The sequence below is a fragment of the Quercus robur genome, chromosome 6, assembly GCF_932294415.1.
Source record: "Quercus robur chromosome 6, dhQueRobu3.1, whole genome shotgun sequence".
In the NCBI taxonomy this organism is placed as follows: domain Eukaryota; kingdom Viridiplantae; phylum Streptophyta; class Magnoliopsida; order Fagales; family Fagaceae; genus Quercus; species Quercus robur.
Genome location: NC_065539.1, coordinates 15772944 through 15786730, shown reverse-complemented (window position 1 = coordinate 15786730; position 13787 = coordinate 15772944). Strand labels below are relative to the sequence as shown.

At 34.2% G+C, this 13787-nt stretch overlaps 2 protein-coding genes and 1 long non-coding RNA gene across 3 annotated transcripts; 2 read left to right on the top strand and 1 right to left on the bottom strand.

Annotated features, from left to right (window-relative positions):
* The first annotated feature begins 248 nt into the window (after positions 1–248).
* On the top strand, positions 249–522 carry LOC126689656 (uncharacterized). Its single transcript, XR_007644565.1, has 2 exons — positions 249–351; positions 492–522. It is a non-coding gene; the product is annotated as an uncharacterized LOC126689656 (long non-coding RNA).
* A 793-nt stretch (positions 523–1315) lies between these two features.
* LOC126732974 (cytochrome c oxidase subunit 6a, mitochondrial) lies at positions 1316–4439 on the top strand. The gene is made up of 4 exons (XM_050436070.1): positions 1316–1513; positions 1983–2089; positions 2312–2354; positions 4164–4439. The coding sequence occupies exons 1-4, from the start codon at positions 1399–1401 to the stop codon at positions 4202–4204; spliced, it is 306 nt and encodes a 101-aa protein (XP_050292027.1). The 5' UTR covers positions 1316–1398; the 3' UTR covers positions 4205–4439.
* A 6018-nt stretch (positions 4440–10457) lies between these two features.
* LOC126732973 (uncharacterized) lies at positions 10458–13764 on the bottom strand. Its single transcript, XM_050436069.1, has 2 exons — positions 13346–13764; positions 10458–12711 (listed from the first exon to the last, which is right to left on the bottom strand). The coding sequence occupies exon 2, from the start codon at positions 12680–12682 to the stop codon at positions 10697–10699; it is 1986 nt and encodes a 661-aa protein (XP_050292026.1). The 5' UTR covers positions 12683–12711; positions 13346–13764; the 3' UTR covers positions 10458–10696.
* Positions 13765–13787: the final 23 nt, after the last annotated feature.

Sequence of the window (13787 nt, the reverse complement as noted above, 5' to 3'; positions counted from 1 at the left end):
TATCCCTCTCTCAAGTTAAGAAATATAAAGCCACAATTTTTCACGTCAGCATAATATTTAAAAAATAAAAAATAAATAAAAATTATAACTCCTCAAAACCCTAGCAACCTTACCCCTCTCTCAAGTTAAGAAATATAAAGTCACGGTTTCTACAAACTCTCTCTCTCCAGACGTAGAAAACCCTAAAACATTCAAGATCTACAAAGTTCAGTTCTGTTTATATATTAATTAATACATAAACAGAACAATCAGTTTGCAAGCTCTTTATGCAAGGCCTGGATAAGAAGGGACGCCCCATCGTGGTTTGCTTTGGTGGCAGGCATAAGCAGAACAATCTAGAGGAGTTCAAGCGTATGTTATTTTGACTTCAATAACTATTATTATATATTTCTTGAGTTTTCTATTCTCTAGCAAATTGAATTTGTGCAATCTCCCTGCTGCAAAATCGGAGCTGGTGATTAGATAAATGGAGATGTCTTTACTTTTTGCAGGTTTTGTGGTCTACAGCTTAGACAAAATATGTTCTAGGTAACTTCCTCTCCCCGTCTCTATTATTTTATCATTGGAGAGGGAATACCATTGTCTTTGAAGAATCATTATATTTTTTATGTTTTTTTTTTATTATTTTTTTAAAATTTGTTTTATGTAAGGTTAGTTTGTTTACATCAGTTCTTTATCTCAAAGATAAGACTTTTATTTCTACCGCAAGAATTATTTAGGTATGTATTCCTTGCAAGCACACATGAACTTAAATTGTCTTTTAATATATGCATACTTTATTATTTTCTAATAGTTTTCCCGTGCATCGCACGGGTTAGCGACTAGTTATTATTATTATTATATGTTCTCTTCTCTTCGTCGTTATTAGTTTAGTTCTCCTTAGAAATATGAAACCGAAATGAATAAAATGATTCGAGTGTGTGATTGGGTGGGGTAATTAAGTAAAGTTTGATTGGTAGTGAGTTTTACTCAACGGGTGCAGAAGTCTTGTGTCGTGTATGTGCAAGCGTTTTCGATTAAATTCAACACTAACATAAGGCATGTATAAAATTAAAATGTTGTAACTTTGAGAGATCAATAGTGCATTTTGATAGTTCAGATACAAGTGAAATCAAAGTGAAAATTTATGGTAAAAAAAAGAGGTATAATTTGCCCCCAAAAAATTATTTGGGAAGGAAATTATAAATTATAATCCCAAAAAAAAAAGAAAAAAAAGAAAAAGAAGAAGCCTGAAGCGTTTATACGGTTGGCACGTGCGACACCCTCTGCTGACTGCTCCCTAGAAGTGAAGAAAAGAGTATAAAACACAGGGTTTCATACTTTCATTTCCTAAAAATTACACCAAACTAGTCGATAGTCCAACAATACTACTAGAGAAAGAGAGTAGCTACCTCCGAAATGGCTATGGCGATGGTCCGATCTGGTCTTCTCCGAACCGCTCTGCGTGGTGGCTCTCGACCCTCTGCTCCTCCCAAGCGCAACTTCGCCTCCTCTGCTCACCACGACGATGCCTGTAAATATGATTTGTCATCTTTGACTTGTTTCGGTTTTTTTTTTTTTTTTTTTGATCTATTCAATTTAGGGTTTTGACTCGCTAAACTATCATCTCGATTTAAGCAATCGTATTTCGTGGTTTTTAGGGTTTGGTTTTCTTGTCTGATTTGTTTGGAAAATGATCTGTTTAATTGCTTAGGAAATGAAATTGAGATTTGGGGGAAAATTTTTTATAGTTTAATACCTTTGCTTGGTTAATTTATTCGGATTCGAAATCTCGATATCAATTAAAAATATTTGGGGGCTTTGAATTAGGGACAGTGTGTAGGATGTAAAGGTTTAGTTTTGCCTATATTGTTTGCTATTTTATTGGATTTGTATATTTGCTTTCTTTGATTGTTGATTAGATGTGTAACTGTAAATGTATAAATATTCATTTCTATTTCTTGTTATTATGCAATTGATATTACATTATTTTTATTTTATAGATGAGACGGCAAAATGGGAAAAGATAACATTTGCAGGCATTGCTACCTGCACCATTTTAGCAATTTATAACCTATCAAGGGGCCATCCCCACTTCGACGAGCCTCCTGTAAGCTTTCTGTTTTAGCCATCTGATTTTTTTTTTTTTTTTACTTTACACGTAGCGTGAGAAATTTTTTTGTCTATGACAACCGAGGTTAGCTGTAACATTGAGCTTCTTCTAGTTACTATCTTCAATGCTTTTTATTGCGTGTGTATTACAATTTCAATTTATCATTTTCTGTTTCATGTGATGGTATCTTGTTTCTTATTGTTGTGTGTATCTATGCAGCCATACCCATATTTACACATTCGCAACAAGGAGTTTCCATGGGGTATGTTTTGTAACATTGATAAAATCTCTCTGTTATTTTCCTACGCATTTTATACATATATTACACATATGCATGTATTTTGTGTGTGTGTGTGTGTTTTTTTGTGGTAAACTTTCGTTTTATAAAACAAAAACTTCCATGGGGTATGTTTCATTATTTTGCCTGAAAACACAATATATATATATATATATATAATATGTACACTAATCATATTACATTTTTAGTAAGTTGATTTTATTATAATATCTTATAAAATCCCATTAAGATAACATAAGTATACCATTAAATTGGAATACAATAACAGAAATAACTTAACATATATAACTGTTCTTTAGTCCTGAGCGTGTCATCAATTGATTCTTGTTCCCCCATAGTGCACTGCTTTTTTACACGGGGAGCAAGTCTATCTCTTCTTTTCTTTCTTTTTTAATTAAAGATTTTATTACCTTTAAAAATAAGTATTTAGATTTTAGGGTGAAGAGCAAGCTGTCTCAAGTAGATTAGGAGCTCTAGCTCAACTGTCACCTCCTCCCCTTATATGCTAAGTGGAGAGCGAGGTCATGGTTTAGGACCCTTTTGATGCGTCTAACTTACCAATAAAAACAACATGAAAAGATTCATGGTGATCTAAATGGAAGTCAAAGTTATCATCTGTAGTGCCTTCTGATTGATGCAGTGCAAGTTGATTGTGATATTTGGGACTAGGAGCATCCATGTTATTTTTTTCTTTGCAACTGAAACACAAATGAGGAGGAACCAAAGAGTTGAAAGCCCTGTATGCAATAAGCAACTAGCGTCATGCATAAATTCCAAATACAGCTTATTTTCATGAATAGTTTCACCTTAATGGGATTGCCTAGGAAAATTTTTTAAAGAAATTTAGGAATAAGGTTAGGGCTTTATCTTGGAAAGCTTTTGTTGGGTTTGAGTGTAATAGGGTTAAACATATTGCTCATACCATAACCCATTAATCCCACTTAAACTTTGATTTAATAGGCAATAGTTTTGTTGGGGTTTGGTCAGCTTGTCTTATGACACTGGGTGTTCATAGTATTGGTTATTGAAGTTCAACTTTGTTTTGTTGGCATGCTGTAGTGAAGTTTCTAGTGTTTTACTATATATTCAGGTTGGTTGTGTATGTTATTGACTCAGTTTAGGACTTGTGTCCTTGAGTTTTCATTGGTCATTGTACTTCTCATTTCAATCTGGCTAGAACTAATTATTTGTTTCCTCCCAGTTAGGAAGTGTAGCCAACTTGTAATCAATTTGTTTGCTTGTTCTCATGGCGTGGTAATATCTCCATTTGTTGTTCGACAGCTATAAATTATGATATTGTGGTCTAGTTACTCATCGGTTTCTTTGAATTATTTGATTTCAATCCTCTAAGCAACCTTGTATGTTGTTGCGTTTGATTTACTTTTATTAGATCTGTCAGCTGCCTCCATTTGGTTGACTTTAGGGCTTTGCTGTTTTGAGATTCATTGTGTAAGTACTTGTTTGGCTGTGTTTCTAATGTGAGGTGTTGAAGTAGCATGGGTTACAACTGTTGCAAGTTGCAACACTGTTTGTTGAAACCATTTCATAACTTATGCAAATAGTCTTCCACAACTTTTCTTTCTTGGAGTAAAATAAGGGGATTAGGTGGGTTAAGCTGATTAAATGAAGCGTGACTATTGATTTATTTTTTCCTTATCAATCCTGTAAACATATTCTTTTGATTATGCTTTCAGATATCTTTGTATTTTATTATTTCATCTGTTTGTCACATGTCAAATAAATTTATTTTGATGTCTCTCTTTTGGGATCCAGGTCCTAATGGGCTTTTTGAGGTGAAGCACGAGCACCACTAAGGCATTGAGTCCATAGCTACCAAGTGTTGCACATTCTTTCCATCCTGTCAGATTCTATCGTACTACCTTTGGATGTTGATGATCAGACTTTCTTTTTTGCATTATGGATTCTGGTCTAATACTTGCAAGTGGCAAGTTGTTTAGTACTTGTTTTGTGTTTTCTTTTTCCCATACTTTCAGCTAAATAAAATTGATGATAGTCTGGATGATTCACTTTCCAGCTGATTGATTTTAATGATTGCAATTATTATCATTTAGTGTGGAATGTGAGTGAATTGACAAGATTTTTTGGTATTAATAGTAGTAAAGGCATTTGATAGTTGGCAGAAGCAGGCAGAAACAAGCCAGCCATGGAGTGACACCCGAGAAAGCTTGGGTTCACACTAGCAGCAAGGTGCTAACATACACTGAGAGGAAAACAAAAGAGAAAAACCCCTCTTGTTGGTCTCCAAAACTTATGATAGAATTAGTTAAAATGGGTTTTAGTGAAAATTAGATGGGATTACTAATGGAATGTGTTATGAATGTTTCCTTTGAATCTAACTCAATGGTGGCCTTGCAAAGGCATTTTCTCTTCAGAGAGGACCGAGGCAGGGGATCCCCCATTTCCTTACCCTAGCATATTTTTTATAAGCGAGGGAGAAGGACTTTGTGAATGAATCAAAATTGCTCCTAATGCACCCCTATAAACTCCTTATTATTTGCTGATGACCTCTTTGTTCCTCTTGAAACCTGAAGGGCGATATCCTGAGTTTGGATGGGATAAAAAACACTCTTGCTTGGCTCTGTAGGATATATGGGCAAGTTGTTAATTTCTGTAAATCTAATGTATTTTTTAGCTCAAATATGCATGATAACGAGCAAAGGAATCTGGCTTCAATTTTATGGGTTAATCTAGCTTCCTGTCCATGGAATATATCTAGGAATGAAACTAGATTTGTGATTTGTCCATGAAGGAAACAGTCTTTCCAATACATTCTGGATAGAATCTCTAACAAGCGTCAAGGGTGGAAAAGCAAATTTCTAACACAAGTTGATAGGCTAACCCTTATTAAACCTCTGCTTCAAGAACAAGCGCTACCTATATTCCTTCTTGTGTTAAAATATCTTAATCTTAAGATCATCTGTAAGAAGATGGATTTTATTATCTGTAGCTTTTGGTGGGGTGATAAATAGTAGGAAAAAAGAAAAAATCCATTTACTTAGCTTGAACACTCTAAAGCCTTCGCTTGTGGCAAGGAGGATTAGGTTTAAGGAAAGTCTTCATATTGAATCAAGCCATGTAAGCCAAAAAAAATACTGTAGAATCTTGAATTCTTCTCATCTATCAGCCCCTAAAGTGTGTAAAGAAAAATATATTTTCCTAATATAGATTTACTTGGTTGTAAAGTTCAACATGATTATTGGATTTGGAAATCCATTTTTTCTGCAGGAAAATTATTTGTTTAAATGTCAAATGGAGGGTTGGAAATTTGGAACAAAAGGTACTTCGAATCATTATGCCTAAGACTGAAGATTGAGCTATTCAGGCATTTTGGTTGACCTAGCTGTTGACTTGCAAATCTTTTCTTCCAATTGGTTGTCCATTGCAGTTGCCCTTATAACTAGCTTCTGCTTGCTCCCTTCACATCAACATTTATCGTGCCTTGCAACAGACCATCACATCTATATATTACTAAAAGCTGAAGCGTAGCGTTTAATGATGTTGCTCTCACATTGCGCCACATCAGTTGTCACATCATTTTTTTTTTCTTTTATTTTTTAAAATATAATTTATCCTATAATTTTAAAATGGTTTTTACAAGTTTCAGTTCTATAAATGCAGCCCACTACTTATTTATTTACTTCCACTATCACCCTATAATAAATCTGTATAATTAATTTAGTTCACTTCTTATTTATTTAGTTCTACTATCAAGCCTAACCCAAACCTTTTCAGTTCAAATTTAGGGTTTTGTGTGAGCTTTTTTAGCTTAAAGGAAGAAAAAAAAATAAACAAATAAAAACAAAAACAAAAACAAAAACAAAAAAAAACAAAAAAAATGTTGAAGCCTTTCAAGCTTTAGGGGTTTTTTTTTTTTTTCCTTATAATTGTTTTTAACATTTATTTTTTTAATATTTACACTTCTCCAACCTTTCTCTCTCCCTTACCATTTCATCTCTCCACTACTTCTTTAATCTTTCTCCCTCCCTTACCTTTACATCTCCCCACTACCCTCTACATTAATATCATTCTTCCTCTTTCCCTTCATCTTCATTTATTTTTGTCTCTTCTTATTCACATCCTTTTACTATAAATTTGTCACTATCTCTTCTATTCTATGCATAGTTTTCTCTCACAAAAAAAAAAAAAAAAAAAAAAAGTTCCCTCTCTCTCTCTAAATTTTTTGGTGGATTTTTTTTTTTTTTCTTGCATCTCTACTTTAGGTTGATAATTTTTTTATATTCTTTAAAACTCTATTTTTGGGTTAATGTGATTTAGTTTTGTTTTTTTAATTGTTGTTGTTGTTGTTTTTTTTTTTATTATTTATTGTTAAATGTTATCCTATTGCGTTCTAAAGAATTAAATATAGCATATAAAAATATAATATTATTCTATTACATAGCATGATTTGAATAATTTGGTATTTATTCTGTTATATAACATGATTTTTTATAGTGCTCAATTTAGATGTTAAACTATGAAACTTTACTAATTTTTGTTTATTTTCTAATCATTTGTGGTGGACAAAGTACTCTTAATAGTTGTATTAGAAGTACTCTATAATGTCATTTATTTAAAGAAAAGTAAAGGTTAGCTAAACGAAAATAATCGGATAGGTGACAAATTTTAACTTTTGCAATTTTATTTTTATTATTATTATTTTATAACAATACATGTATAGAAATTTAATTCTTAGATTTTGCTAATAATTTTTTATTTGATAATATGTTTTGGGTGGCTGAATTATAATTTCTACAAAGAAAATAACCTTAATAGATTATCAAAAACAAAATTTTATCCTAATATTGGTTCAATTAATCATTGTTAAGTTTTATTAATTTTTTTTAGTTTACGTTTTTTTGGTGTTTTGGATTGTTCCTATATTACATTTATAATTGTTCCTATAATAAATAAAAATATAATTACGAAATACATTTCTCATTATTAGATTAGTTTAAATTGTAAAAAAAAAAAAATTAATAAAACCACCATAAAAATAATTATCACGCACAACGCGCAGGTTCACGGCTAGTTTAATGTAATTGAGCAATCTTCTATTCACTTGCATACTGGGAATTGCTATCTTGACACACTGTTACTTGGTCATTTTTCACTTCTCCACCTATTTGTTAACTTACCCATAAGGGCCTCCTTCGCGCACGGCCACCCTTGGGTTGGTTGGGACCAAACTGAAGTCTCTCTTTCTTACCAAGGTGTCGGTTATGTTGCAAGGATTCAATACTGTTTGGTCCTCATTGAAGTCCTTGTTAAGTTTTCTTCTCTTGTTTCAAATTTCTCCTACCTATTCTTTAAAAGTAGATTGCTCACATCCACTTATCCAACAAGAGGAAAGGGTGGCTAATCTTTTAAATAGACTCTGGATGTTGAAACCAAGGCTTGGTAAGACAATTCTATGAGCAAGACAAAGCAGAGGAAATTATTACCCTGCCCATCCCAAAGTCTAATATTCCTGATAAGCTTGTTTGCATGAAATGGTCTCTACCAAGTACCAAGTCAATCTGGGTTATTGGCTATTGAGAAACAATGATCTTGAAGTCTCACAGGAAGCAAACCCCATAATGGTGGTGGTTCATGATCAAAATGAGATGTGGTTCAACTTTTGGAGACTTTCCTTGTTAAGCTAGTAGTTTTCATTTGGACAGCGCGTCAGAAATGCCTTGCCTGTTCAAATGGAATTTGATCAAGAGAAATATTGATGTGGATCCAAGTTGTCCATTTGGTCAAAAGACCAGTTGAATCTCTTTTATCTTTTACTAATTTTAGGTATGATGCCAATCAAATTACCAATAGACGTTTACTGGCTAACAAGCTGGAAAAGACGGGGATAACCTGATGACCATGATGGCAGTTACATTGTGATCTATTTGGTTCAACAAGAGCAAAACAATTTTTTAGGGTACTCCACTCCAAGTAACAGCAACAACCTATGATGTGTTAATGCTGAAGAGAAAAAGCAATTCTAGAGAGAAATTTAGGGAATTTTATTATAAACTGTGATTAAATTCAAGCTATTTTTACATGTGAATAGACTAACAAACTTGCGCCAATTACTCTGATCTAACAAACTTTCTAAGGCACCAATAGATTAATAACACATGGCCTTCCACTCTATCTAATCTTTTCACTAACTAATTACATTAAGCTACACAGTTTTGGGTTTCAATTCCTGACTACATGTCGTTTTGGTCTGAGTTGATTTCACAACTGCATTTGCTTGAGATGAATCTGTTTGATCTGTGTTAGATATCTTTACAAATGCATGCTAAAGCACTGTGATAGTAAACGTAGGAGCAAAATTTAACACAACTGAGACTCTTGAAATCATACTAGATTGGGAAGCTCATTTGATTATAAAGGTGTTTTTGGCCACAGATAAGGGGGAGTAGGATTGCATTTGTGGCAAAAGTGATCCAAGGCAATACACTTTTTGTAGGCTGACTCACAGTTAGTACAAACATCAAGAGCAAGAAACTAGTGAGCCTTATTGCAGCCTTGATTAAATATATATATATATATATATAAAGCTTTATGCAGTGAGAGAGGCCATTATGAAAGCAAGACAACTAGGCATGGAGCAGATAGTGGAATGGTAGGAAATAAGGATTTGGAAGAATTGTGCATGAAGGAAAATCAAGTGGCTTGTCAATTGGAGGCTCTGAAACAAGAAATCAAGAATTCATTTAAAAAAGACATACAGGCTTGTATTTTTACAGTTCATAATAGAAGTTTGACTGAGGCCAAACAACTAGCTGCTTTAGCTTTGAATGTGTACATGAATGCTTTCTGGACCTTTATTAAGCAGTAGATTCTTTCTTTTTTCTATTGATTTATGAAAAGAGATAAGAGTTCAGGATTCTTATTCAGGAGAAATGACAATTAAATTTTATTTTTCAAAACAAAAATGACGTGGAAAAGGAAGAAAACAAAATGGGGGAGAATTTTTAAGGTGCCTCTATTAGCTAGGCTAAATGTTTAGGATTGCCAACATCCACAAAGTATATGAATTTATTCTCTAAAGAGAATTGATATAGAGAACTTATTCTCGGACTCTTTAGGCTCATGGTACTGTCTTGGACCTTGGAAGAGCGAAAAGTTGAAAATTTACCTATAAAAAAAGGGAAATGTTAATGAATGCCTTTAAGACATTTGTTAGTAAAAATCATTTTAGGAATGTTTTAATGGGAAAAGAAAAAGAAAAAAACTATTAATGTTTTGACAGCTTTTTATATATCCCATAAAAATGATGTCAAAACTTTGCTAAAATTGTTTGTTAACAATTATCCTAAAAGCATCCGTTAACATGAACCTAAGAGAAGCTGTGCAAAAACTTAATTTATTTGATGCAAATAGTGCTTTGCTATGTTAATGACCTTTTGGTCAATTAGTACTTTCTGGTGATTACAAGTCCAAGTTTGAATCCCCCTACTCCACTTAAGATGTATATTAATAATAATAATAATAAAAGTTCTTCGCTCTTAATAACATGACATTCTAGCAGAGGTAAGATTCTGGTAGGCTATAATATTTGAAGCCGCTCCATAGTCAATTTTCAGGTTCATGACAGTGTGTGGAAAAAGGAAAGTAATTTCCCCACCAATAAACAGAAAACTAAATAAAGAATGAAAAACAGATCCCAGTCTAAATTTGTATTGCGCGCTCTATCCAGTACCTGGTCATCCTAAATCTAACTCATAATCATAAAAGTTCGCATGTCATGTTCAGTCTAAGATGGGGGTTAGGTGGGACTTTTCAAAGTCAATTTTAGGTTTGGAGGGGTTGTCAGTGTTCATTGTTTGTGCCAATTGCACTACACTGCATGCTTCATATGTCTTTGCATGTTGCAACCGACTTCCACCTACACTATACCATTGCCAACCTTTGCTGTAAGGAAAATTAGCTCGTGTATCGAAGTTGGAGTCTGATGGTGCTTTCAACAGGAAATTATGTGTCTAATTTTTCTCATGTACCATGCAACATTCATAGAATCAATTTGCACTAAATAAAATGGTAACAATAATGGGCACTAAATTCATCCTACAAAACACACTGAAATATATGCAATTGAATATCAAACAAATTACATATTGCCATTGGGAACCTAAATTCTTCTCTTCTGAACTTGTCCCACAAAACTTAGATAGTATTTCTTAGACATTGAGCACAAGCAAAGAACGGTACCCGCTTGAGGACCTCAGGTAGAAAGAAGAAAACAAAAACTGACATAAACGAATGTGTAAAGATTGCTACAGCCAATTCCAAGAAAAATGTCACTCTGCAGCTGTCTCACTGTTGTGATTCCCTTCAGTTCTGGTCTCTGGCAAAGTTTCCAAATCCGTACGAGCATCTTTCTCTTCTTGAAGGATAGAAGAATCAACTTGATCATTCTGGCTACCATTGCTGTCACTATTTGTGTTTGATGATGCCTCTCTCTCTTCCTGGGAATCAACTGATTCTTTTTGGCTTGCACCTTCACTGTCATTTTTGTTGCTTTGAACATTCTCATTTTCATTCTTTCCTGCATCAGCATTGGTATCTGTATTTGAGGACGAGTCTTTCTCTTGAGGATTTGAAGAATCGGAAGAATTATCTGGTTCTTTTTGGCCATTTGTGTTGCTTTGATCAGCATAGTGATTCTCTTGTTGGAATGTAGAATCTGAAGAATCAACTTGTTCCTTGTGACCATTGTCCACATTGTCATTTGTGCTTGATGACAAAACAACATTTTGTGTCCCCTCTAGTCCAGAATCACTGTTGGGCTTTACAGTCTGAATGATATCATTGTTTCCATGCATGACAGTATGTTCAGATTTGTTTTCTGTCTCAATAGATACATTGGACCCATCGGTCTGCGTATCTGGCACAGCAGAATCAGCATTAGTAGAAGTATTTCTGGATTCTCCATTACCTGCATCACCATTCTCCATTGTTGTAGAAGGTGTTCCACTTGAATCTTGTTGCTTGCTATTGGCTGCTGAGCCTGATTCAGAATTATCAGTTTGTTGTAGTACAACATTTTGCAGGGTAGAGTCATCTCCAATAGGGACCATATTATTTGAACTAGCATTGGAACCATTCTCTGACTCTGGCTGATTACTCTTGTTACCACCATCTTCACTGCTAGTTGCATTTGTTGAGTCATTCTTCTCAAAATTTTCAGTTTCTCTCACATTCTTGTCTGACTCATTGTGATTGAGATCAACTACTTCACTGCTATTTGTTTTATTCTCTAGCTCAAAATCTTTCTTTTCTCTGTTTTCGACTTGTTCTGCATCCTTTGAATTTTCCCAACTGCTTTGCTCATTTGTTATATTTTGATTTTCATGTACAACAGCACTAGAAGCATCATCCCCCTTGTACTGTTCTTCTCTTGCCTCATTCTGCCTATCAATTCCATCTTGAACCTGACCTTCAGATGAACCCAGCTCCTCTATCTTACCTTCTTTCTCTGTACTACCAGGCTCATTCCTCTCTTCCCTCTCCTCTTTATTATTTCCCCCTTGACTCCCCTCCACACTTCCATTATCCTCAGTTATTTTTTCTTTGTTATCTTCATTTTGCTTATCTTTGCTCTCTGCACTTTCCTTCTCACTGCTCTCTTCACTATCCTTCTTTTCACTTTCCTTTTCTCTAATTTCTTCATCTCCCTTCTCTCTGCTCTCTTCAAACTCCTTGTTTTCACTTTCCTTCTCTTTGCTCTCTTCAAATTCCATGTTTTCTTGTTTCTTCTTATATATCTCCTCGTTCTCCTTCTCTTCATTCAGCTCTTTGCGCTCTTCAAACTCCTTATCTTCTCTTTCCTTCTCATTGCTCTCTTCAGTCTCCTTATCTCGGCTCTCTTCCTTCTCTTTCACTCCATCTTCCAAATCCATTTTATGCTCTGCTTCCTCTTCAACTTTGTCCTTGTAATTTACATCTGTCTCATCATTTGCATCCACTTTTCCTACATTATCAATTTCTTCAGGCCTGTTTTGTTCTTCATTATTGGTTTCTTCCACATCTTCGTCTTCCTTGTGCCTTGCATCTCTAATGGCAGTCTCTTCCACTTGAGGATGAAGATCTTTTCTCCCCAACTTCAAGATTTCATTCCCAGTTTTTGCACTCTCAACAAATGATCCTGCTTTCTTATCACGAGAATGCCTGACTTGGTAAAGCAGCCAGATGCTAACTCCAAGCAAAAGGCATATCTGGAGAGCATGCTTCACCTTAAATCCTTTGGATCTCAGGTTCCTGCGAGGCGATAACCTGCCCAACATGATGTATTTCTTTTGATCTCAACCTATACCTGCCCAAAAGTTCATCTTCCATCAATACTAACATTTATTCAAAGACAGAAAACTCCATCAAACCAAGCACAACTCAAATTCTTATTTTATATGACAAACGAATCGAAAACTCCATAATCTCATTGAAATCTTAATAATGAGAATGTGGAAAAATACTTGATGATCAAATATGATAAAGTATGCTTTCATAGAAGCCGATCTTTCACATGATCAACAGAAGGAAATTGAACATCTCCAATCATATTATGATTTCAATCAAACTCTATATATCAAACCATATGCCTGTTTAAAAGACAAGTCAGAGAAAAAAAAAAAAAAACATTTTCTTGAAACGTTATATGGAAATCAAAAGTACCACCAAAAATAAAATAAAAAATGTCGATTCGAGCAACATTATCAAACTCCAACGAAAACCCACAATAAAAGAAACTACAGAGAAGCAAAAGTAGGAAAATGAAATGCAGAAGCTGAGAAAATACAATTACAATGAAAAATCCATACAGATCTAAACATGGGTCTTAAAAAGCAGAGCACCAAAGATCCGATCCCACAGAATATCTCATACAAAATCCAAAAAATTTTCACAGATGGCAAAAGAAAATGTGAAGGGCTTGGAATTCGAAAGGGACATACCAGAGAGAGAGAAGTAGAACTCCGCAGATTCTGTAACGATAAAAGAAAGCTGGTCTCTTTGTAAAAGTTGAAGAAGAGTACTTTACCAAAAATAACTATATCTCAGAAATTGCTATAATTAGCAATTGTATAAGGATAAGTACTTCACCAAAGTCTGTTTTGTTACAGACATTAACATAAAAGAACAATGTTGATTCTTGGGTGTTTCTCTCTTTAATGCTTTTCACACACAGAATTTGGATCTGAAAACTTGGGAAGAAAAAATGTCAGCGACAACTTACTGAGAGACGCACTCAAACAGAAACTTTCGTGGCTTGGAGTGGAGGCTCTATCAAGCTATTTATATAAGCAAGTCGTCAAAGAACAATTTAGTCCAAACGGGAATTTGAAAGCCGTTGTTTGCTTCTAAAGCGATTTTTTTTTTGGTTTATCTCTAGAATTT